The sequence below is a fragment of the Microcaecilia unicolor genome, chromosome 12, assembly GCF_901765095.1.
Source record: "Microcaecilia unicolor chromosome 12, aMicUni1.1, whole genome shotgun sequence".
Taxonomy (NCBI): Eukaryota; Metazoa; Chordata; class Amphibia; order Gymnophiona; family Siphonopidae; genus Microcaecilia; species Microcaecilia unicolor.
The window spans coordinates 69,531,609-69,558,066 of NC_044042.1; the positions used below are offsets into that span (position 1 = coordinate 69,531,609).

Consider the following 26,458-nt stretch of genomic DNA (forward strand, 5'->3'; position numbering starts at 1 on the left):
GATACTTCCAGCTCACAGGAAGTATCTTCGATTTCGGCTGGAAACACAGCACTTTCAGTACCGTGTGCCTTTTGGCCTGGCGTCTAGCTGTAGTCTTAGCGTCGCTATACAGGCTGGGAGTGCATGCGTTTCCTTATCTGGACGATTGGCTGGTGAAGAGCACCTCCAAGGAAGGTGCTCTGGAGTCCATGCGAATGACTATTCGGGTGCTGGAGCTACTGGGGTTCATCATCAATTATCCCAAGTCCCGTCTCACCCCAGCCCAAAAATTGGAATTCATTGGAGCTCTGCTGGGAAAGACAGCTCGAGCTTATCTTTCCGAGGCAAGGGCGGACAACCTGTCTCTGGTGTCCGTGGTTCGAGCATCTCAGCAGGTCACGCCTCGGCAGATGTTGAGACTTCTGGGGCACATGGCTTCCACTGTTCATGTAACGCCCATGGCACGCCTGCATATTATTATTATTATTAGCATTTGTATAGCGCTACCAGACGCACGCAGTGCTGAACACCTGATACAAAGAGACAGTCTCTGCTCAAAAGAGCTTACAATCTAAATAATACAGACAGACAAGATAGTTACGGGTGAGGGAATTAATGGGAGCTAAAAAGCAGTAGTGAAAAGGTGGGTTTTCAGCATAGATTTGAAAACAGGTAGAGATGGAGCTAGACGTATAGGTCCAGGAAGTCTATTCCAGGCATAAGGTGCCGCAAGAGAAAAGGCTCGAAGCCTGGAGTTAGCAGTGGAGGAGAAGGGGGACGACGAGAGATTTGTCCAGCGAGCGGAGTTCACAGGGAGGGATGTAGGGAGAGTGGTAATGGGGGGCTGCAGACTGGATTCATTTAAAGTCAGTATGAGAAGTTTAAACTGAATGCGGAAGCGGACAGGGAGCCAGTGAAATGACTTGACAAGTGCGCTAGTGTGGGTATAACGATTCTGGTGGAAAATAAGTCGTGCCACAGAATTTTGGACAGATTGGAGAGGAGAGAGATGGCTGAGCGGAAGACCTGTGAGAAGTAAATTGCAATATGAGATCAGCTCAGTGGACCCTAGCTTCCCAGTGGTTTCAAGATTCGGGGAATCTAGAGGATGTAATTCAACTTTCCACCGAATTTCGAAATTCTCTTCAGTGGTGGACGATTTGATCCACTTTGACCATGGGGCGACAATTCCAAGTTCCTTAGCCACGTAAAGTACTGACGACGGATGCATCTCTCCTGGGGTGGAGGGCTCATGTAGATGGGCTCCACACTCAGGGAAGCCTGGTCCTTTCATGGAAGAGGTCTTGCAGATCAACCTCCTGGAATTAAGAGCGATCTGGAACGTTCTAAAAGCTTTCAGAGATCGGCTGTCCAACCGAGTAATCTTAATTCAGACAGATAATCAGGTTGCCATGTTTTACACCAACAAGCAAGGGGGCACCGGATCTCGCCCTCTGTGTCAGGAAGCCGTCCAGATGTGGCTTTGGGCTCGCCGTCATGGCATGTTTCTCCAAGCCACTTACCTGGCAGGCGTAAACAACAGTCTGGCCGACAGGTTGAGCAGGATAATGCAACCTCAGGAGTGGTCACTGAACATGGGCGTAGTCTGCAGGATCTTCCGAGTGTGGGGCACCCCCTTGGTGGATCTTTTTGCCACTCAGCTCAATCACAAGGTCCCTCAGTTCTGTTCCAGACTTCAGGCTGACGACAGACTAGCGTCAGATGCCTTTCTCCTGCATTGGGGAACAGGCCTGTATGTGTATCCTCCCATACCTCTAGTAGGGAAGACTTTGCTGAAACTCATGCAAGACTGTGGAATCACGATTCTGATTGCACCTTTCTGGCACGTCAGATTTGGTTGCCTCCTCTTCTGGAGTTGTCCTCCGAAGAACCGTGGAGTTTGGAGTGTTTCCTAACACTCAGAACGAGGGGTCGCTTCTGCATCCCAGCCTCCTGTCTCTGGCTCTCACGGCCTGGATGTTGAGAGCTTAGAATTAGCCTCCTTGGGTCTTTCAGAGGGTGTCTCCCGAGTAGAAAGTTGCACCGGGACAGAAATCTTACCCATCCCCACCCATCCCCGCAAAAATTTAATGGTACATAAAAGAAAATTCCAGTCAGCTCCCTCAGTCTCTCTCTGGATTTGAGCCACAGCACTGTAGGCAAGGAAGGAACGGAAGTTGGAACACTCTGGTGCGCGCATGTAAGACTCGTCTCCGATTCACTTTCACTGTTTGCTGAGAGGTCGCAACATGCACGCGCCAGTAGGTCAGGTGACATCTGGTTCTCGTGCCTGTGTCACAGCTGAGGTCTGTGCACCAGCCTGGTAGCAAAGAGGATTAATAGTAACATAGTAAGTGACAGCAAATAGACCTGAACAGTCCATCCACTCTGCCAATAGTCACACTCATGATCAATTCATCATTAAATCAAGGAGTGTGATATTATATACTTGATTAGGGTCTTTCTTTTGTGTTTCTGGAACAAAGACCACAGAAGTCTATCTGGCCCTATCCTTATGTTCCAACTACTGGAGTTGCCGTTGAAGCCCACTCCAGTCTATTCTTCTTCTCATTTGTGGGACACAGACCGTAAAAGTCGAGCAGTTGGTGGACCAACTACATCAGCGGGAAACCGCCCTCGACAAACTCTCCCACCGGGCGCCTTCAGCATCCACCTCAGCAGGTGGACGTTTTTCCCGGGCCAGGCAGGCTGTGCCCTACGCCTACAACAAGCGTAGGTACACCCAGCCGGCCCGAAGGCCTCATCAGGGACAGCCCCAGCGTGCTCGTTCCCGTCAACAGCGTGCGCCTAAGCAGCCCCCCTGCGTCTCCACAGCAAAAGCCGGGGACGGGCTTTTGACTGGATCCATGGGAACATAGCCGCCATCAAAGTGTCCGTGCCGGACGATCTGCCAGTCGGGGGGAGGTTAAAACTTTTTCACCAAAGGTGGCCTCTTATAACCTCCGACCAGTGGGTTCTCCAAATAGTGCGGTGCGGATACGCCCTGAATTTGGCCTCCCCTCCACCAAATTGTCCTCCGGGAGCCCAATCCTTCAGCTCCCATCACAAGCAGGTACTTGCAGAGGAACTCTCCGCCCTTCTCAGCGCCAATGCGGTCGAGCCCGTCCCACCCGGGCAGGAAGGGCAGGGATTCTATTCCAGGTACTTCCTTGTGGAAAAGAAAACAGGGGGGATGCGCCCCATCCTAGACCTGAGAGGCCTGAACAAATACCTGGTCAAAGAGAAGTTCAGGATGCTTTCCTTGGGCACCCTTCTACCAATGATTCAGAAAAACGATTGGCTATGTTCCCTGGATTTAAAGGACGCATACACTCGCATCCCGATACTGCCAGCTCACAGACAGTATCTCAGATTCCGCCTGGGCACATGGCACTTTCAGTATTGTGTGCTGCCCTTTGGGCTCGCCTCTGCCCCACGGGTGTTCAGGAAGTGCCTCGTGGTGGTAGCGGCGTATCTACGCAAGCTGGGAGTGCACGTGTTCCCATATCTCGACGATTGGCTGGTCAAGAACACCTCGGGGGCAGGAGCTCTCCGGTCCATGCAGTACACTATTCACCTCCTGGAGCTGCTGGGGTTTGTGATAAATTACCCAAAGTCCCATCTCCAGTCAGTCCAGTCTCTGGAATTCATAGGAGCTCTGCTGAATTCTCAGACGACTCAGGCCTTTCTTCCCGAAGCGAGGGCCCACAACCTCCTGTCCCTCGCTTCCCAGACCAGAGCGTCTCAGCAGGTCACAGCTCGGCAGATGTTGAGAATCCTAGGTCATATGGCCTCTACAGTTCATGTGACTCCCATGGCTCGTCTTCACATGAGATCTGCTCAATGGACCCTAGCTTCCCAGTGGTGGAAGGCCACCGGGAATCTAGACGATGTCATCCGCCTGTCCATCAGTTGCCGCACTTCACTGCACTGGTGGACCATTCGGACCAATTTGACCCTGGGACGCCCATTCCAAATTCCACAGCCCACGAAAGTGCTAACGACGGATGCATCTCGCCTGGGGTGGGGAGCTCATGTCGATGGGCTTCACACCCAGGGACTGTGGTCTCTCCAGGAAAAGGATCTGTAGATCAACCTCCTGGAGCTCCGAGCGGTCTGGAACGCACTGAAGGCTTTCAGAGATCGGCTGTCCTGTCAAATTATCCCAATTCGGACAGACAATCAGGTTGCATGTATTACATCAACAAGCAGGGGGGCACCGGATCTCGCCCCCTGTGTCAGGAAGCCGTCGGGATGTGGCGTTGGGCCTGCCAGTTCGGCATGCTTCTCCAAGCCACATACCTGGCAGGTGTAAACAACAGTCTGGCCGACAGACTGAGCAGAGTCATGCAACCGCACGAGTGGTCGCTCCATTCCAGAGTGGTACGCAAGATCTTCCGAGAGTGGGGCACTCCCTCGGTGGATCTTTTCGCCTCTCAGACCAACCACAAGCTGCCTTTGTTCTGTTCCAGACTACAGGCACACGGCAGACTAGCGTCGGATGCCTTTCTCCTCCATTGGGGGACCGGCCTCCTGTTTGCTTATCCTCCCATACCTTTGGTGGGGAAGACCTTACTGAAGCTCAAGCAAGACCAAGGCACCATGATTCTGATAGCGCCCTTTTGGCCCCGCCAGATCTGGTTCCCTCTTCTTCTGGAGTTGTCCTCCGAAGAACCGTGGAGATTGGACTGTTTTCCGACTCTCATTTCGCAGAACGACGGAGCGCTTCTGCACCCCAACCCTGGCTCTCACGGCCTGGATGTTGAGGGCGTAGACTTCGCTGCGTTGGGTCTGTCTGAGGGTGTCTCCCGTGTCTTGCTTGCCTCTAGGAAGGATTCCACTAAGAAGAGTTACTTTTTCAAGTGGAGGAGGTTTGTCGTTTGGTGTGAGAGCAAGGCCCTAGAACCTCGTTCTTGTCCTGCACAGAACCTGCTTGAATACCTTCTGCACTTACCAGAGTCTGGCCTCAAGACCAACTCAGTAAGGAATCACCTTAGTGCGATTAGTGCTTACCATCTTCGTGTAGAGGGTAAAGCCATCTCTGGAGAGCCTTTAGTCGTTCGATTCATGAGAGGCTTGCTTTTGTCAAAGCCCCCTGTCAAGCCTCCTGCAGTGTCATGGGATCTCAACGTCGCCCTCACCCAGCTGATGAAACCTCCTTTTGAGCCACTGAATTCATGCCATCTGAAGTACTTGACCTGGAAGGTCATTTTCTTGGTGGCAGTTACTTCAGCTCGTAGGGTCAGTGAGCTTCAAGCCCTGGTAGCTCATGCTCCGTATACTAAATTTCATCATAACAGAGTAGTGCTCCGCACTCACCCTAAGTTCCTGCCAAAGGTGGTGTCGGAGTTCCATCTTAACCAGTCAATTGTCTTGCCAACATTCTTTCCCAGACCGCATACCCGCCCTGCTGAACGTCAGTTGCACACATTGGACTGCAAGCGAGCGTTGGCCTTCTATTTGGAGCGGACACAGCCCCACAGACAGTCCGCCCAATTGTTTGTTTCTTTCGACCCCAACAGGAAAGGGGTCGCTGTCGGGAAACGCACCATCTCCAATTGGCTAGCAGATTGCATTTCCTTCACTTACGCCCAGGCTGGGCTGACTCTTGAGGGTCATGTCACGGCTCATAGTGTCAGAGCCATGGCAGCGTCGGTGGCTCACCTGAAGTCAGCCACTATTGAAGAGATTTGCAAGGCTGCGACGTGGTCATCTGTCCACACATTCACATCACATTACTGCCTCCAGCAGGATACCCGACGCAACAGTCGGTTCGGGTAGTCGGTGCTGCAGAATCTGTTTGGGGTTTAAATCCAACTCCACCCTCCAGGACCCGAATTTATTCTGGTCAGGCTGCACTCTCAGTTGTTCTTTTTAGGTCAATTTCTGTTATACCCTCGCCGTTGCGAGGTTCAATTGACCTGGGTTCTTGTTTTGAGTGAGCCTGAGAGCTAGGGATACCCCAGTCATGAGAACAAGCAGCCTGCTTGTCCTCGGAGAAAGCGAATGATAAATACCTGTAGCAGGTGTTCTCCGAGGACAGCAGGCTGATTGTTCTCACCTACCCTCCCTCCTCCCCTTTGGAGTTGCGTTTTACTCATTTTGCTTGTCATTCAACTGAGCGGGAACGGTCGCGCACGGGTGGGAAGACAGCCGCGCATGCGCGGTGGGCGTGCCCTGCGTGCGGAACCGCCCGCAAAGTTTTGTTCCGGTTGGTGGGGGCTGCCGTGGACGTCAACCCAGTCGTGAGAACAATCAGCCTGCTGTCCTCAGAACACCTGCTACAGGTATGTATCATTCGCTTTCTCCGAGGACAGCAGGCTGATTGTTCTCACAAACCCGCCCACCTCCCCTTTGGAGTTTTGTTTCTTTTTGTGCTTTTTGATTTAACTGAGGAACGCGTTCACGCGACAGGCGGGAAGTCGGTCCGGGCATGTGCGGTGCGCATTGCACGTGCACCAGAAGACTTTGTCAAAACCTTTTTTTATATTTTGCTTGCAAAATGACGATTTCTGGGCCGACGCAGACGTTGACTCACGTGTGAAAACAATCAGCCTGCTGTCCTCGGAGAATACCTGCTAGAGGTAAGTGTCTTCGCTTTTTGCCTAAAGTGATTTCGGCTTTCCATGTCAATTGGTGGACTTTCCTTCCTTTAGACAAGAGGATGTGGGGGTGCATTTTGCCTCTCTGAAGCTTCTGGATGTTCATAGGGTGCTCATGCACTATTTTAAGGTATTGAATGACTTTTGTAATTCAGATAGGCTTTTTGTTCTTTTCCATAAGCAAACAGGCTTTATGTTGTCCAAGGTGTCTACTGCCCATTGGTTGAAGGAGGCCGTGGTCAGTGTTCTGGAGGGGAAGTCTCCCCCTCGGGTTTTGAAGACGCACTCTACAAGGCGTACGGATGCATCTTGGGTAGAGGCCTCATTGTCCTCTCCGGTGGATATCTATAAGGTGACAACATGTGTGTCACTGCATACCTTTAGTAAGCATTATCGAGTAGATGTTGCCACGCGGTCAGAGGCCGTGTTTGGGGCATCGGTTCTGTGTGTGGCAGGATCAGGTTCCCACCCTTGCAGGGATAGCTTTTAAACATCCCACATGTCTTGGAATAGTGGGAAGTAACGTAATGGAAGAAGAAATTAGGTCTTACCTGATCATTTTCTTTCCATTAGTTGACACTATTCCAAGTGCCTCCCCGTGATTCGACGCCCTACTTGTTGGCTCTGTGCACATTTTTTTTGTGTCTTTGTTCCAAGAGCCAAGCTTTAGGGTTGTTTAGTGATTGGTGTTTCGGTTGCAGAACATGCTCCTGGTCCTGTTTTCTTTCTCTCCTGCTTGATGACTGATACTGAGGAACTGGACTGGTGGCAGGGGGCTATGTAGTAGAGAATGACATGGGGCGGGGACAGGGGGACAGAGCCTGAGGGGGTGGGGCCGGGACGGGGACAAACTTTGTCCCCATGTCATTTTCTACTTTGAGGCCTGTTAATGAACTGGACTGTTATGTATGTTTGACGGATGCAAACGACGATATTTTTATTTTTTGGAAAAACAAGCAAACACGATGGCCACAACTAGCAAAATTTGCATGGGAGATTCTGTGCATTCCTGCTACCAGTACATGTTCTAAGAAGACATCTTCTATTGCAGGAAGGACTGTGGAAGGCAGGAGAGCTAGAATGAATCCTGAGATTGTTGATGACTTATTCATCCACAGATTAAAAAATCATAACAGTGCTTGATAGGGCATATTTCTCTCCTTCTAGGGCATACAGAACGGGTTGTATTTTTTACCCCTGGATATTTTAACAGATTGGAACAGGATTCCTTGGGGTATTAGAAGTCAGCTATTGTTGGGTTTAGAAGGGTAGAGGGGGGTTGGTGGGGAGGGGTTGTTATAGTTGCTCGTTATTATTATTTTCTATTTGTGATTTATAAACAGTTACATAGCACATTATTCCTTTTTATACTTAATAAAAAGATTTAAATATAAAATCATAAGTGTTCAAGGTTTCTGCAGATGAGGACAGAGCCCACGGTGATGGGATAGGGCGGGGACGAGGACAGAACCTTTGGGGACTGGGTGGGAGCAGAGACGGGGCTGTGGGGACAGTTTGGGGATGGAGACAAAATTTTTGTATTCTCTATCTCCACCTGCTGGTCAGTGGACATGAGTACCCGCACGTTCTGGAATAGTATGAAGAACTAATGGAAAGAAAATTATCAGGTAAGAATTTCTCCTTTGCAGAATAAAGACCCTCTGTTTATTAGGGAGGAGAGGTTAGCGTATTTAGGACTTGGCATGCCTGTTATTTAGATTTAAACAGAAAGATAGAAAAATGAAGGCTGAAAAGACCATATGGCCTATCCAGACTGCCCATCCATGCCATCTACTATTCCTTCCTCTCCCTTAGAAATCCTATGTACTTGTCCCAAGATTTATTGAATTCAGATACAATTTTCATCACCTCCACTGGGAGTCTGTTCCACTAATTCACCACACTTTCTGATGAAAGTGAAATAGGTCTTAACCTCATTCCTTGAGTCCTTCCAAACCAGCCCAAAACTCTCCGAATCAGTAATTTATCTCTTTGTGGACAGGAGAGCGGAAGAAGTTAGTGAATTCAGAGTTCTGGGAGGATTTTTTTTTTTGTTTTGTTCCTATTCCAATTATGGGTCTGGAGTTGACAAATTTGTATTTTGCTGGAATGTTTACTTCTGGGTTTTAGGAGATGGTTCTTACATCATGCTTTGACAATAGTAGTAATACTGGCTGGTTTCAGGACTGCACAAGGTCTCTTATAGGATGATGTCACAGCCTTAGTTTCATTCTCCATCTTTTTTGTAGGAGAGCACTTGTCGAGGGACTAGAGGGCATGAAATGAGATTGAAGGGGGGCAGACTCAAGAAAAATGTCAGGAAGTATTTTTTCATGGAGAGAGTGGTGGATGCTTGGAATGCCCTCCCACGGGAGGTGGTGGAGAGGAAAACGGTAACGGAATTCAAACATGCGTGGGATAAACATAAAGGAATCCTGTTCCGAGGGAATGGATCTTCAGAAGCTTAGCTGAGATTGGGTGGCATAGCCGGTGGTGGGAGGCGGGGCTGGTGGTTGGGAGGCGGGGATAGTGCTGGGCAGACTTATACGGTCTGTGCCCTGAAAATGACAGATACAAATCAAGGTAAGGTATACACAAAAAGTACCACATATGAGTTTATCTTGTTGGGCAGACTGGATGGACCATGCAGGTCTTTTTCTGCCATCATCTACTATGTTACTATGTTATGTAAGACCTAATTTCATCTTTTATGTGTTTTCAGTGGGTTAGATGCTCAAACTTGTCTTCTTGGTCTGCCCTAGGTGCCTTTTACCTGGTGTTTGAGTATATGGATCATGACCTGATGGGACTGTTGGAATCTGGTTTGGTACATTTTTCTGAGGACCATATCAAGTCTTTCATGAAGCAGTTGATGGAAGGGCTTGATTACTGTCACAAGAAAAACTTCCTTCACCGTGATATCAAATGTTCCAACATTTTATTGAACAACAGGTAAGCTGACTGTAATATCCTCATCTGCCTTGAAATGTACCTACTGATCTGTAGCATGATAAAAGTATGAACTGAAAACACATTTTTGCTTTTCTCAAAGAGCATGATGACCTAAACTTGCAGTAATGTGCTAACAAGTAGTCAGACTTTTTTTTTTTTTCTTTTTGGTGGAATCGCTGAATACTGATGATGATACTGTTGTGTTTTATCTTTCCAGTGGACAGATTAAACTAGCAGATTTTGGTCTTGCTCGGCTGTACAGCTCAGAAGAAAGGTAAGATTTCCTTTAAAGGGAAACCTCCTTGGGATATAATTTGGTTGGATGAGACTGCATGTCTACCGTGCTCTAGACTGTCCCCTTTTAGAGGTGTGGCTTGATTCTTGGGTTGGTTTTACCAGGCACTGTTAAACATGTGCTTGTATGCGTAAGGAAGACAACCAAAACTACTATTTTGGCAAATGAATGTACATGAATTGAAAAATCATAGACTTTGAATGAAAATGTTTTGACTTACTGACTGATGCAAGAGTGTGGATTTTGCTTCATCAGTGTGCTTTTATAATCTTTGTTCTATCTGCAATTACGACAGGCATTCAGATATTTTCCAAGTTTTACTTTATAAAACTGCAATAAAAGATGCAATTTGGAGTATTGCTGAGGTCCTTTCAAGGCATTTGGTTTTGTTCATTTGCCTCATTATGTTTGTCGTTTTAATTTTTCAGCCGTCCTTACACTAATAAAGTCATCACTCTGTGGTACCGACCCCCTGAATTGCTGCTTGGGGAAGAACGTTATACACCAGCCATAGATGTGTGGAGCTGTGGGTAAGCCCCTCACTTTATGAGATTCAGGAGCAGAAGCTACATAAGATGCTTTGCCCCCCTCTCAACTCACCACTGTTATATTCCACTGTTCTATTCCCAAGAATATCCTGAATTTACTCTGTCTTATATAATTCTTCGATTAATTCTCAATATGGAGCTTGCTCACACTTTTTACCAAAATATCATCAAGAAGCAAGACAATTTCCCTCTATTCTGTTATTACAGAGGAAAAGGCTTCAGACACTCAGTGAGCCAATTCTTTAAATTTATAGGCTCACTGACTCGTTTAGCGGCTTCAATTTCTCAACAAACTTAGCCTACCACGAGCATCCTCATTAGCCGAGAAAACCTCTGCATACTTTTTAAACTTTTTTTAAACTTTTTAATCCTTAATAGTGTCACTTTATTTCAATCAACTTGAAAGGTACACTTATCTTCTGCTGCTTTCTCATACAGGGCTCCCGGCACGCCCTACAGCGAGCTCCTGTTTCGCCAACAGCTTCTTAAGGAGCGGTACCGTTTATCTCTAAGGATATATAACAAGCAGATTATTATAATCCCAAAGAGGATAGAGGAAATCATTTACCAACAGCTAGGAGACTTACTTGAGAACTTCCTGTACTAACAAAATGCAGCGTCCTATCTTACTAAAATGGCGGACGCTATTTATCATGACGTCGTCGACGTCTGTCCAATCATGTGCTCTTCGCTATTTAAAGAGCTGAGTAATCAATTAAGCTAAAGAAAGCTGGACAAGCTAGAAAAAAACTTTGGACAAGCTAGAAAAAAACTTTCCAGTCTACTCTTGTATTGAGCCCCGTGGGACTCAAAGTTTGCAATCTATGTATCCATCTTTGTTCTCTGCGGATAAGTAACTTGTCCCTATCTCCACCTCGGCTAGACATAGGGACATGCTCTATCGCTATGCATTTATAGTCCTCAAATTTATGGGTCTTATCTATACTGTGTTTAACTAAAGGGGCTTCCATACGAGACACCTTTAAATTGTGTTTATGATCAGTTAACCGCTGTTTAAGTTGGCGAGTGGTTTTTCCTACATACAATTTAGGACAGGTACATATCATAATATACACAACATAAGTGGATTCACAAGTTGTGTTGCTCTTTAATTCATGACATTTGTTGTCAATAGGATTCGTAAATCGATGAGTGGTTAGCATATTCGGACAAAAGCTACATTTCCCACAATAGGTATGCCCTTTAATCCTCTCTACTGGTCTTCCATGTTCTTGTAAAAGTTCTTTCAAGTTCCTATCGCGGCTGTATGCTATTCGTAATTTATGATTTAAAAACACTGGATGAGCTTGGATCAGTCTCCAATGTTTAATTACTTTAGTAACCGCCTGGGTGCCTTGCGAATATCTCAACACACAAGTTTGTAGTTCTACTTCTTTTACTTGAAGATTTTTATGTTTTGGAATTAACAATATGGTATATATCTATACCATTTTAGATATATGGTATAGATATATAGACGACATTTTTATGCTGTGGGAAGGGGAAGTAAAAGATCTGTTTGATTTCTTCCATTGGTTGAACTCGAGGGATGTGAATATTAAGTTCACCATGCAACACTCCTTTGAACAATTAACTTTTTTTGGATGTAAAAATAACACAACAACAAAATCAATTTCAAACTACGATTTATGTTAAGCCGACTGATCGAAATACTTTACTGCACTTTTCTAGTAATCACCCTAGAAATACAAAAGAGAGCCTCCCGTTTTCTCAATTACTTAGGTATAAAAGAATTTGTAATGATAAGAGGGAATTTAAATGTAGAGCTAAAGAAGTAGTTCAAAAATTTGAAGAACGAGGATATCCTAAAAACGTTCTTAAACGTGCATATATTAGAGCAAAAAACAACCATAGGGAACAATTGTTAATTCCAAAACATAAAAATCTTCAAGTAAAAGAAGTAGAACTACAAACTTGTGTGTTGAGATATTCGCAAGGCACCCAGGCGGTTACTAAAGTAATTAGACAACATTGGAGACTGATCCAAGCTCATCCAGTGTTTTTAAATCATAAATTACGAATAGCATACAGCCGCGATAGGAACTTGAAAGAACTTTTACAAGAACATGGAAGACCAGTAGAGAGGATTAAAGGGCATACCTATTGTGGGAAATGTAGCTTTTGTCCGAATATGCTAACCACTCATCGATTTACGAATCCTATTGACAACAAATGTCATGAATTAAAGAGCAACACAACTTGTGAATCCACTTATGTTGTGTATATTATGATATGTACCTGTCCTAAATTGTATGTAGGAAAAACCACTCGCCAACTTAAACAGCGGTTAACTGATCATAAACACAATTTAAAGGTGTCTCGTATGGAAGCCCCTTTAGTTAAACACAGTATAGATAAGACCGATAAATTTGAGGACTATAAATGCATAGCGATAGAGCATGTCCCTATGTCTAGCCGAGGTGGAGATAGGGACAAGTTACTTATCCGCAGAGAACAAAGATGGATACATAGATTGCAAACTTTGAGTCCCACGGGGCTCAATACAAGAGTAGACTGGAAAGTTTTTTTCTAGCTTGTCCAAAGTTTTTTTCTAGCTTGTCCAAAGTTTTTTTAGCTTAATTGATTACTCAGCTCTTTAAATAGCGAAGAGCACATGATTGGACAGACGTCGACGACGTCATGATAAATAGCGTCCGCCATTTTAGAAAGATAGGACGCTGCATTTTGTTAGTACAGGAAGTTCTCAAGTAAGTCTCCTAGCTGTTGGTAAATGATTTCCTCTACCCTCTTTGGGATTATAATAATCTGCTTGTTATATATCCTTAGAGATAAACGGTACCGCTCCTTAAGAAGCTGTTGGCGAAACGGGAGCTCGCTGTAGGGCGTGCCGGGAGTCCTGTATGAGAAAGCAGCAGAAGATAAGTGTACCTTTTAAGTTGATTGAAATAAAGTGACACTATTAAGGATTAAAAAGTTTTTAAAAAGTTAAAAAAGTATGCAGAGGTTTTTTCGGCTAATGAGGATGCTCGTGGTAGGCTAAGTTTGTTGAGAAATTGAAGCCGCTAAACGAGTCACTGAGCCTATAAATTTAAAGAATTGGCTCACTGAGTGTCTGAAGCCTTTTCCTCTGTAATAACAGAATAGAGGGAAATTGTCTTGCTTCTTGATGATATTTTTATATAATTCTTCACAATGTAACCCATAATTGTACTGCAACCAATTGCACTTCTATCTTTTACAATGTATTGTAAGCCACACTGAGCCCGCAAATAGGTGGGAAAATGTGGAATACAAATGCAAATAAATAAATAAATAAAAGGTTTCACCTCTATAGCTATCACATTCCCTCCCACTTGGTGGTCCTTCAACCTTTTGTTTTAAGTCAGAAGAATGCTGAATTGCTTCCTGTGCTCTTTGTTGGTTAGTGGATTTTTTCTGGACAAGCAGGATAAGACAACCAGACATAGGTGATGTGGTTGCATGATGCTGCCTGCTCGGATCTGCTCTCTAGAGCTCAGAAAGTTCTAGAAGACTTTCTGAGCATGTGCCAACTCATATCCACCTAAAGGCAACTGCCAACTCCATCAGTCTTTCATCCACTAACAACCTGTTAGACAGATTCCTGCTCCTCTCCTGAACTTTTTGAATTCATTTATTATGTCATATGACAAACTATAAAAAAAAAGACACAAAAACTCAACAAAGATGTTGGCAAAGCCATGTTTCAAACAAAATGCCCGCAGTACTCAAAGAAAATGGCTTTATCAGATACCCACAACTTTTGTGTCAGATGCCTCTGGCCTCAGCATAATGTGTCTGCCTGCTCAAAATGCTCTTGCATGTCTCTGAGAGCCCTCAGGAGCCACAGCAACATCCTAAGGGAAATGCAAGCCACCTCTTCCGTTCTAACAACTCTGCAACACTCCAGCAACAGTTTCACAGCCACAACCATTTCCCCTCCCCCCCCTCTCGGTTGGAATCCCTTCCTAGATTTAGCAGTAGCGCCTTTAGAAATTGACTTACTAACATGTGTTTTTCCTTATTTTGTGCCTGTTAGCAAAGAAACTTTAGTAATTCAGTTCATTAAGGTGCCTCTGCTAATCAACTACAAAGTTAGTCTTTCTTACCAAAGCATGCTGTCAGTTGTCATCCTCTAGATAGGCGAAACAAAGTAGCAGTTGCCTTTTTTTTTTTTTTTGCCTATCTCTATGGCCTGGGTCCCCATCAGTTTCTCTCTCATACCCCCACCCTACTACTACTACTATTTAACATTTCTAGAGCGCTACAAAGTGTACGCAGCGCTGTACAAACACAGAAGAAAGACAGTCCCTGCTCAAAGAGCTTACAATCTAATAGACAAAAAGTAAAGCATTTAAATTTAAAATATTTAAGCAGTCAAGCACAAGAGAACAGTCACAGAAGGACAGAAGATGTTGAAGGGTGGTCAGTGTGATTAGGTGTAACTCTGGTTGGAGTAGTGGGAGAAGGTGATAGAAGAATAGAAATGGGTGAGGTAAAGTAATGAGTGGGTTGATAGGGAGGTTATATAAGACATGTCACTCTAGGGGTGGGTGGGTAGAGGGGTAGGGTGGGTGGAAGCAGGAGAAGGTATTCTCTGCAGCCTATCTGTGAGATGGAAAATGCTCTCTGAAGCTGCTGCTATAAGTTGTTAGTTTTCTCTCCCTGAAAGAGATCCAAGCCACACCCACGAAGTTCAAACTGTCAGTGGGGAGGGTGAGGGGAGGAAATGGCAGTGCTTGATGAAAAAGAGAGCTCAGTTTGATAGGAGATATACTATAGGATGTCATTCTGAGGCCAGGCTAAGTCTAAAGCAGGAGAAGGTATTCTCTGCAGCCTATCTGTGAGATGGAAAATGCTCTCTGAAGCTGCTGCCAGGGTTGCCAGGTGGAAAATTTTTTTCCAGCCCACTGGAGCCCAAAAAACAGCCCAAAAACCGCCCAAACACAAACCCCGCCCCTGACACCCCCACCCCCGCGTCATCACCCCCGCCCCCGCTGTCATAAACCCCGCCCCCGCCGTCACCGGCCCCGCCTCCCACGTCACCGGCCCCGCCTCCCCGTCATCGGCCCCGCTTCTTACGTCATCGGCCCCGCCTCCCCGTCATCGGCCCCGCCTCCCCGTCATCGGCCCCGCCTCCCACGTCACCCTAGCCTCCCCCCCCCCAGTCTGTGCATTTCTCTTACCTCCACCCACAGCTTTTACTCAATTTGTTTCTTTTATGCCCTTCTCCAGCCTTCCCCTAGTTTCTCTCATTCCCCTTACTACCTCAGACTAGTTCTCTGAACCCTGCACGGCGATAGGGCTCTGCATATACTTGAGCCACACAATGCAGAAAATTGGGGAAGTATCACAGTTTCAAGTCCCATGATTCTTCCTGAACCCCCTGCACCATGTGGCTCAAATATATGCAGAGAACGGTCACCGAGCAAGGGGAGAGAAGCAGTTTGAGACAAAGTTGAGGAAAGGAAAAAAAAGGCGTAGGTATGAAATTTCTAGGCATTATGGTGATGTGGTGCCTGGAATTTGTTGAGCCCTGATCTAACATATTTATAAATGATCTGGAATTGGAACGACAAGTGAGGTGATAAATTTACAGATGACACAAAACTACGCAAAGTTGTTAAAACACATGCGGACTGTGAAAAATTGCAGGAAGACCGGGCATCCAGATTGGCAGATGAAATTTAATGTGGACAAATGCAAAGTGATGCACATTGGGAAGAATAATCCAAATCATAGCTGCCTGATGCTAGGGGTCAGCACCCAAGAAAACAATCTTAAGTGTCATTGTAGATAGTATGCTTATATCTTCTGCCCAGTGTGCGGCAGCGGCCAAAAAAAGCAAACAGGATGCTAGGAATTATTAGGAAAGGGATGGAAAATAAGACCAAGAATGTTATGCCTATGTACTCTGTGGTGCAACCACACCTTGAGTATTGCATTCAATTCTGGTTGACATATCTCAAAAAGATATAGCAGATAAGGCTCAAAGAAGAGCAACTAAAATAAAGGGAATGCAACTCCTTTTATGTGAAGAAAGACTTAACAAGATTAGGGCTCTTCAGCTTGAAAAAGACATGGCTGAGGGGGGATATGATTGAGGTCTACAAAATATAAGTAGTGTAGAATGGGTAAAAGTGAATTGATTTTTTTTAATCTTTCAAAAAGTATAAAGATTAGGGGACACTCAATGAAGTTAAAACAAACAGGAGAAAATATTTTTTTCACTTAATGAATAGTTAAGCTTTGGAACTCGTTACCAGAGGATGTGGTAACAACGATTAGCGTATCTTGATTTTAAAATGGTTTGGACAAGTTCCTGGAGGAAAAGTCCATAATCTGCTAAATTGATACAGACATGGGGGAACTCAGTGCTTGTCCTGGGATCGGAAACATGGAATGTTGCTATGGGTTTCTGCCAGGTGCTTGTGAACTGGCTTGGCCACTTTTGAAAGCAGAGTGCTGGGCTTGATACATTTTTGGTCTGACCTGGTATGGCTGTTCATATGTACTACCTGTTCCTGCAATTGCCTGCTGGAGCAGTGACCCAGACCTCAGTCACAGCAAACCCATAACAAGCCTAGGTGGCATAATCCACAAAAACCCACACCAGTCAAGATTTTTGACTGCGCCGCCAGGAGAGGCCACATTACTCACTTCTTCCCCGCATGGACGGAAATCACCACGGACACCTTGGTCCTGAATATTATCTGGTGTGGATATTGCCTCAGCTTCCTGACAACCTCACTGGGTTTCTGTGGGCTGTTTGCGATCCATCAAATTCCAGCATCAGAGGCCACTGAGGTATTCTGTTCCTGATACTTCTGATTCCCAAGAAGAGCAGGGGCACCAGTGGGACCAGTTCCCCCAGCCTTTCTCCTTGAAAGAAATTGACTGTGTGTCTCAGGACACCTTGCACTGGTGGACCCACTGCCACCATCTAGACAAAAGAAAGTTTATTTTTTCATCCACTGGCAGCTCAGTTACTCACAGTGGATACTTCCAAAGTGAGCTGGGGAGCTCATCTTCAGGAACTTCACCTTCAAGGTGCCAGGACCTCTGTAGGAGTTCTGCTTCCACATAATCATCTAGAACTCTTGGCTGTCTACTGTGCTGTATGTACATTCTGTCAATTTGTCACCAATTGGATTGCCCTCATCCAAACTAACAAGTGACCACACTTTTACCTGAGAAGGCAAGGTGGCACAGGACCCCACGCCCTCCGCAACGAAGCTGTCAAAATATGGGATATGCACTATCCCAGGACGACTCTTTCAGCCACTTACTTTTCAGGCCAACGCAATACCATTTGACACCTGAACAACTACGAGTGTCTTTGCACCCGGAGTTGATAGCGCATCTATTTCAAGGCTGGGGCACTCCATAAATCGACCTTTTTCCGATCAGCAAAATTGCAAAATGTGATGCTTGCTGCTCAAAGCACCCCACTTCTGACATCGTGGCTGGTGCATTCACCATCATCTGGAGTCATTTTCCTTTACGCCTACCCTCCCACACCACTCATCTCCAAGGTCTATAAAATAATGAGTGGAGTTAAACGAGTAGATGTGAAGCGTCTGTTTACGCTTTCCAAAAATACTAGGACTAGGGGGCATGCGATGAAGCTGCAATGTAGTAAATTTGAAATGAATCAGAGAAAATGTTTCTTCACTCAACGTGTAATTAAACTCTGGAATTCGTTGCCAGAGAATGTGGTAAAGGCAGCTTAGCGGAGTTTTAAAAAGGTTTGTGTCGCGTGCTCGAGGACCTTGGCATGCTGTCAGGCTTCTTCCCCGGGAGCACTGGGTTCGTGAGCCCATGGACCACTACCGTGGAGCGGTAGTGGCAGGCAAGATCACCTCCAAGGTAGAGATGAGACAAAACTGGACCAGAACCCCGGACTGGAGTTCTACACCGGAATACACGGAATTGGAACGCACCGGACGGGTGCGCACTGGAGTGGAGCCCACTGGACTGGAACAAACTGGAGGGCCCCACAGGACTGGAACATACAGGAGTGAAACCCGCTGGACTGGAACACACTGGACCTAGGCTTCACCTACGCTTGACCACCTTTCCCCGAGGGTTAAGCCCTCAGGTTCTGGCAGCCGGTAGGACTTACAGGAAAACCCGGAACTGGAACTTGCAAGCCGGAACAGCAGGAATGAAGATCCAGGAGTGCCCCCTGGCACCTAGGCGCAGGCAAGGCCGACAGGCAGGGACTGTCCGGGTTCTGGCAGTCGACAGGTTTAAACACAATGACTAGTAAACTGTACCTAGGCTAATAGAAACGCTATACCCAGGCAAACCAGTCATACACAAGAAACATACACAGAGCACACTCAGGAGGCAGTGTACAGAGCACTCTATACACCAGGGCCCTAGATGAAATGCAAAGGCCAGGGCTGTAGTCTCTAAGTGATTAATAAAGCCCTGCCACACCAGAGGCACAGCTGCAGCAATCACCTTGCATCCAAACAGAGGCTTGACACACAGAGAAGTCAGCCCAGCGGGAGCCATCTTGGATACTGGCATAGAGGAGTCGGCGGCAGCCATCTTGGAAAAGGCATAGCCCACACAGGTGAGGTTCAGTAGGGCAATCAGCACACAGAGCCAGAGAGAAACTAAAGCAGAGACAGACACAGAGACAAGCAGAAGCCAGCACAGCCACTGACTCCCAGAAACAGGGTAAGTCTGAGGGTGGTCACGGCCACAGACGTAACAGTACCCCCTCCTCAAGACCCCCCTCTCGGTCTCCCTGAGGAGTTCAGGTGTCCAGGGGTAACTATGGTGAAACCTCCTGATGGGTCTCAAAAGCCAGACATAGATCACTGGACTGGAAGTCACAAGGAAGTTCAAAACTGGCAGACAAAAGTAGAACCTGTGACCAGGAGGCTCCTTCGAATCACCATGGGGCAACCTCAGGAACATGGATGCATCAAGAGGAACAAAATTCAAAAGTAACCCTTCCCAGAGGGAACCCACAATGTCCTGGACCTCTTGGCAATTCCGTGTAATGGCAAGAGCAAGGCTGAAGCCACTACCCCAGCTGACATCAGAAGCTGGGCTGGGGCCCAAAGTGGCATCCCAGTCTTGACAGGAACTAGAAGTCTGAACAGAAGCAGATCTGGAACTGAAACCTGGGTTGGCATCCAAAACTGAGCCGGGATTTGGACCCGGACTGGAATCAACCCCTTGATTGTAACTGGAACTGCAACTCGATCCAGACTCAGCATCTTGACTGGAACTCCAACTCGGTCCAGACTCAGCATCTTGCCTGGAACCGCAACTCGGTCCAGACTCAGCATTTTGCCTGGAACCGCAACTCGGTCCAGACTCAGCATCTTGCCTGGAACCGCAACTCGATCCAGACTCAGCCTCTTGACTGGAACTCCAACTCGATCCAGACTCAGCATCTTGCCTGGAACTCCAACTCGATCCAGACTCAGCATCTTGCCTGGAACTCCAACTCGATCCAGACTTAGCATCTTGACTGGAACTCCAACTCGATCCAGACTCAGCATCTTGACTGGAACACCAACTCGGTCCAGACTCAGCATCTTGCCTGGAACTCCAACTCGGTCCAGACTCAGCATCTTGACTGGAACACCAACTCGGTCCAGACTCAGCATCTTGCCTGGAACACCAACTCGGTCCAGACTCAGCATCTTGCCTGGAACCGCAACTCGGTCCAGACTCAGCATCTTGCCTGGAACCGCAACTCGATCCAGACTCAGCCTCTTGACTGGAACTCCAACTCGATCCAGACTCAGCATCTTGCCTGGAACTCCAACTCGATCCAGACTCAGCATCTTGCCTGGAACTCCAACTCGATCCAGACTCAGCATCTTGCCTGGAACTCCAACTCGATCCAGACTTAGCATCTTGACTGGAACTCCAACTCGATCCAGACTCAGCATCTCGACTGGAACACCAACTCGATCCAGACTCAGCATCTTGCCTGGAACTGCAACTCGATCCAGGCTCAGCATCTTGCCTGGAACTGCAACTCGATCCAGGCTCAGCATCTTGCCTGGAACTGCAACTCGATCCAGGCTCAGCATCTTGCCTGGAACTGCAACTCGATCCAGGCTCAGCATCTTGACTGGAACTGCAACTCGATCCAGGCTCAGCATCTTGACTGGAACTGCAACTCGATCCAGACTCAGCATCTTGACTGGAACTGCAACCCGATCCAGACTCAGCATCTTGACTGGAACTGCAACCCGATCCAGACTCAGCATCTTGACTGGAACTCCAACTCAATCCAGACTCAGCATCTTGACTGGAACTACCACTCGCTCCAGACTCAGCATCTTGACTGGAACTCCAACTCAATTCTGATTCGGCATCTCGGCTGAACTCTGCACTCGGTGCAGACTCAGCATCTTGACTGGAACTGCAACTCGATCCAGACTCAGCATCTTGACTGGAACTCCAACTCGCTCCAGACTCAGCATCTTGACTGGAACTCCAACTCAATCCAGACTCAGCATCTTGACTGGAACTCCAACTCGCTCCAGACTCAGCATCTTGACTGGAACTACAACTCGCTCCAGACTCAGCATCTTGACTGGAACTGCAACTCGCTCCAGACTCAGCATCTTGACTGGAACTGCAACTCGCTCCAGACTCAGCATCTTGACTGGAACTGCAACTCGCTCCAGACTCAGCATCTTGACTGGAACTGCAACTCGCTCCAGACTCAGCATCTTGACTGGAACTGCAACTCGATCCAGACTCAGCATCTTGACTGGAACTGCAACTCGATCCAGGCTCAGCATCTTGACTGGAACTGCAACTCGATCCAGGCTCAGCATCTTGACTGGAACTGCAACTCGATCCAGGCTCAGCATCTTGACTGGAACGCCAACTCGATCCAGACTCAGCATCTTGACTGGAACTCCAACTCGATCCAGACTCAGCATCTTGACTGGAACTGCAACTCTCAGCATCTTGACTGGAACTCCAACTCGATCCATGCTCAGCCTCTTGACTGGAACTCCAACTCGATCCAGGCTCAGCATCTTGACTGGACCTCCAACTCGATCCAGGCTCAGCATCTTGACTGGACCTCCAACTCGATCCAGACTCAGCATCTTGACTGGACCTCCAACTCGATCCAGACTCAGCATCTTGACTGGAACTGCAACTCGATCCAGACTCAGCATCTTGACTGGAACTGCAACTCGATCCAGACTCAGCATCTTGACTGGAACTGCAATTCGATCCAGACTCAGCATCTTGACTGGAACCGCAACTCGATCCAGACTCAGCATCTTGACTGCCAATGCTGCAACTCACTCCAGACTCAGCATCTTGACTGGAACTACAACTCACTCCAGACTCAGCATCTTGACTGGAACTACAACTCAATCCAGACTCAGCATCTTGACTGGAACTGCAACTCGATCCAGACTCAGCATCTTGACTGGAACTACCACTCGATCCAGACTCCGCATCTTGACTGGAACTCCAACTCGATCCAGACTCCGCATCTTGACTGGAACTCCAACTCGCTCCAGACTCAGCATCTTGACTGGAACTGCAACTCTATCCAGACTCCGCATCTTGACTGGAACTGCAACTCGATCCAGACTCCGCATCTTGACTGGAACTCCAACTCGCTCCAGACTCAGCATCTTGACTGGAACTGCAACTCAATCCAGACCCAGCATCTTGACTGCCACTGCTGCCACTCGATCCGGACTCAGCATCTCGGCTGCCACTGCTGCAACTCGATCCGGACTCAGCATCTTGGCAGGCAAAGCCCTTCAAGCTGGACTCAGAAGTTTGGCGGGAAAAATCAGGAAGCCACCTTCTTTCAGCTTGGGCTTCAGGAGTATCCCGCAGGGCTGGATCCGAGAGAAGCTGGAAGCGATAAAAGAAGAGCTTGGTAGCAGGGTCAATAGCAGAAACTGGGTTTTCTTCGAACCCAAGCCAGGAGACACGCCTTCTCTCTGCTGCAGCTTCAGGAGTATTCTTCAAGGCTGGATCAGACAAAAGTGCAACCCGGTAATCCTGGAGTGTCAGAAACGGATCCAGATCAAAAATGGGGTTGGAACTGGGATCCAAACTTGTACTAGGAGGCTTGGTTTGAAGCGCCACTTGAACTGGACTCCGAGGCTTGCGTGGAGGCTGGACTGGCACCGGAGGCTCGGTGAGAAGCCCCTCTCGGACTGGAATCGGAGGCTCGGCCAGCAGCGTCCCACGGACTGCACTCTGAAGCTTGAGTGGAAGCGCCACTTGAACTGGCATCGGAGGCTCGGTCAGAAGCTTCCCTCGGACCGGACTCTGAAGCTTCGCTGGACGTGCTGCTCGGACTGGATTCAGAGGCTTGTCTGGGCGCGCTGCTGGGACTGGACTGGACTCCAGCTGAGCCCATAGCGTAGAATTCCCCAGACGTCTCCTCTCAGCGACCGCTTCAGGAGTATCCCACAAAGCTGGATTCAAGACAAGGCTGCGGCGATACTCAGCGAGCGTGATAAAAGGGTCCATATCTGAAACTGGGTTTTCAGCGATTCCAAGCCACCGGACACGTTTTCTCTCAGCTGCCGCTTCAGGGGTCTTCTTCAAAACTGGATGAGACAAAAGTTTCCCACGATACTGACGAAGAGTCATAGAAGGATCAAGAACAACAATGGAGCTGGACCCCAGCTGGTTCAGCTGGGCGGGGGTTCTTGCCGGGCTCATGGCCTTTGCAATCTGTCAGGTGCTCGAGGACCTTGGCATGCTGTCAGGCTTCTTCCCCGGGAGCACTGGGTTCGTCAGCCCATGGACCACTACCGTGGAGCGGCAGTGGCAGGCAAGATCACCTCCAAGGTAGAGATGAGACAAAACTGGACCAGAACCCCGGACTGGAGTTCTACACCGGAATACATGGAACTGGAACGCACCGGACGGGTGCGCACTGGAGTGGAGCCCACTGGACTGGAACAAACTGGAGGGCCCCACAGGACTGGAACATACAGGAGTGAAACCCGCTGGACTGGAACACACTGGACCTAGGCTTCACCTACGCTTGACCACCTTTCCCCGAGGGTTAAGCCCTCAGATTCTGGCAGCCGGTAGGACTTACAGGAAAACCCGGAACTGGAACTTGCAAGCCGGAACAGCAGGAATGAAGATCCAGGAGTGCCCCCTGGCACCTAGGCGCAGGCAAGGCCGACAGGCAGGGACTGTCCGGGTTCTGGCAGTCGGCAGGTTTAAACACAATGACTAGTAAACTGTACCTAGGCTAATAGAAACGCTATACCCAGGCAAACCAGTCATACACAAGAAACATACACAGAGCACACTCAGGAGGCAGTGTACAGAGCACTCTATACACCAGGGCCCTAGATGAAATGCAAAGGCCAGGGCTGTAGTCTCTAAGTGATTAATAAAGCCCTGCCACACCAGAGGCACAGCTGCAGCAATCACCTTGCATCCAAACAGAGGCTTGACACACAGAGAAGTCAGCCCAGCGGGAGCCATCTTGGATACTGGCATAGAGGAGTCGGCGGCAGCCATCTTGGAAAAGGCATAGCCCACACAGGTGAGGTTCAGTAGGGCAATCAGCACACAGAGCCAGAGAGAAACTAAAGCAGAGACAGACACAGAGACAAGCAGAAGCCAGCACAGCCACTGACTCCCAGAAACAGGGTAAGTCTGAGGGTGGTCACGGCCACAGACGTAACAGTTTGGATGGCTTCCTAAAGGAAAAGTCCATAGACCATTATTAAATGGACTTGGGGAAAATCCACTATTTCTGGGGTAAGCAGTATAAAATGTTTTGTACTTTTTTGGGATCTTGCCAGGTATTTGTGACCTGGATTGGTCACTGTTGGAAACAGGATGCTGGGCTTGATGGACCTTTGGTCTTTTCCAGTATGGCAATACTTATGTACACCGAAAAAACACATTGCCTCATCCTCTCCTCTCCATATAACAAATACAAACCCACAACCATAAATACTCCAGGACATACCTACTACTACTACTTAACATTTCTAGACCCTCCCTACCTCGGACAGTTTGAAAATACTCGGTGTCACACTCGATCGCAACTTTACCCTCGACAGTCAAGTAAACTCTGTAACAAAGAAAATGTTCTATTCAATGTGGAAGCTCAAACAATTAAAACCTTTCTTCCCAAGAGCAACTTTTCGATACCTAATACAATCAATGGTACTAAGCCATGCAGATTATTGCAACGGAATCTACGCAGGCTGCAAAGAACAACTCATAAAAAAAACTCCAGACTGCCCAAAATACAGCAGCCAGGCTGATATTCAGCAAAACACGCTTCGAAAGTGCCAAACCCCTCCAAGAAAAATTGCATTGGCTCCCAATCAAAGAACGGATCATCTTCAAAATCTGCACCATAGTCCACAAAATCATATGTGGCATAGTCCCAGAATACATGACAGACCTCATAGACTTACCAATAAGAAACAAAGTCAGATCATCAAGATCCTACCTAAACCTACACTACCCAAATTTCAAAGGACTGAAATACAAAACAACTTATGCAGCAGGCTTCTCTTACATAAGCGCACAACTATGGAATGGGCTCCCAAAAGCTGTGAAAACAATCCACAACCACTTGAACTTCAGGAAATCACTAAAAACCAACCTCTTCAAAAAGGCCTACCCCAACGACCCCACGTAACCCTCTTCACCTACCAACACAGCATGACTACGATCGCACAGAACAACACGTAATCTTCATCCATTTCGACCCTCCACTTATACCTCATACGATCAGTATACAACTTTGTATTTATCCACCGACTGGGCAAACGCCTTTGACGGTACTATGTAAGCCACATTGAGCCTGCAAGTAGGTGGGAAAATGTGGGGTACAAATGCAATAAATAAATTATGTACTATCCAGACAGTTCAGACACGAGGCACAGATATGATTCTTATTGTGCCCTATTGGCCCCTTCCAAGCCTGATTTCCCCTCTTGTGATAGCTAGTGATGGAGGAACCAATCCGCTTCCTGGAACATCCCGGACCTCATCACACAGCAGAATGGAATGCTATTTCCCCCCAAACCTCATTCAAGTAGTGCTTTCAGCATGGCACATCCAGCGCTTTCCTTAAGAGTTCCTGCAAGCAATTCAAGATATCTTCACATCCTCCAAAATGCCGTCCTGCAGAAAATCTTACAGCCTTAAGTGGAAGAGTCTCTAGCGCTTGAACCAACATGCGGACCCCCAGCAGTGTCCACTTGCTACGTCCTGAGTTATCTCCTCCACCTTTCAAAATCAGGATTTAAAACCAACTCGGTCAGGATGCACCTCGATGCTCTCTGCTTATCACCCCCTAAACAGCAATTTGTGTGGCTTCTCCACCCTCAAACCACTGTTGAGATGGGGATCTTAACATTGTCCTCTTTCAACTCACGCAGTTCCCATTTGAGCCACTTGCAGACGTCTGCCTCTAACTTCACATGGAAGACACTTTTTTTTGTCGCAGTGGTATCTGAAGACTCGGGGAGCTTGTGAGCCGTTGTGTGCTACTCCTACCCCAACACACAGTTCTTGATGAGAATGGTCATAAGAGCACACCCTCATTTCCTCCTCAAAGTAGTCTCTGAATTACATCTTAGCTAAGACAGTGTTCTCTTGATTTTCTACCCACCACCACATTCTGATGCCACATAAGCAACTCTTCATACAGACTGTAAGAGTGCTTCTTTTGGGATTAAAAAAAAAATTATCGAATTCAAATTATACATAACCATAATGTGCAACAAAAAATGCATCTTATAGATGTAATTACAAAGCATGATAAATCAACATCCCATCAAATATACATAGATGCCATAGCCCACATTACAGAAGTTCGAATGTCATTTAATTTACAAAAAGAAAAATAATTGAGATAAAAAAATAGAATTCAATTTTACCCTACAATAAGAACATTCTAAGCCTATATTAGGAGTGTACAATTACAGAGAACTCAATTCCTCCTGTATCATTAACCTAAGAATTTTAACATCCAGGAACATCTCTAATTGTGTAGGATCAAAGAAGACATAATTCTATGCCTGCCATCCAATTAAACACATGGGAACCATTAAAAAAAA

The 26,458-nt window shown here is 47.1% G+C and overlaps 1 protein-coding gene across 3 annotated transcripts in view; it reads left to right on the forward strand.

The window, feature by feature from the left end:
- Positions 1-26,458, forward strand: part of CDK12 (cyclin dependent kinase 12) — a 246,187-nt gene that overhangs the window by 68,802 nt on the left and 150,927 nt on the right. For all 3 annotated transcript variants that reach the window (XM_030220778.1, XM_030220776.1, XM_030220777.1), the window contains exons 6-8: positions 9,344-9,533; positions 9,751-9,807; positions 10,257-10,358. In XM_030220778.1, coding sequence (XP_030076638.1) covers positions 9,344-9,533; positions 9,751-9,807; positions 10,257-10,358 — 349 coding nt within the window. The remainder of the gene's footprint in view (positions 1-9,343; positions 9,534-9,750; positions 9,808-10,256; positions 10,359-26,458) is intronic.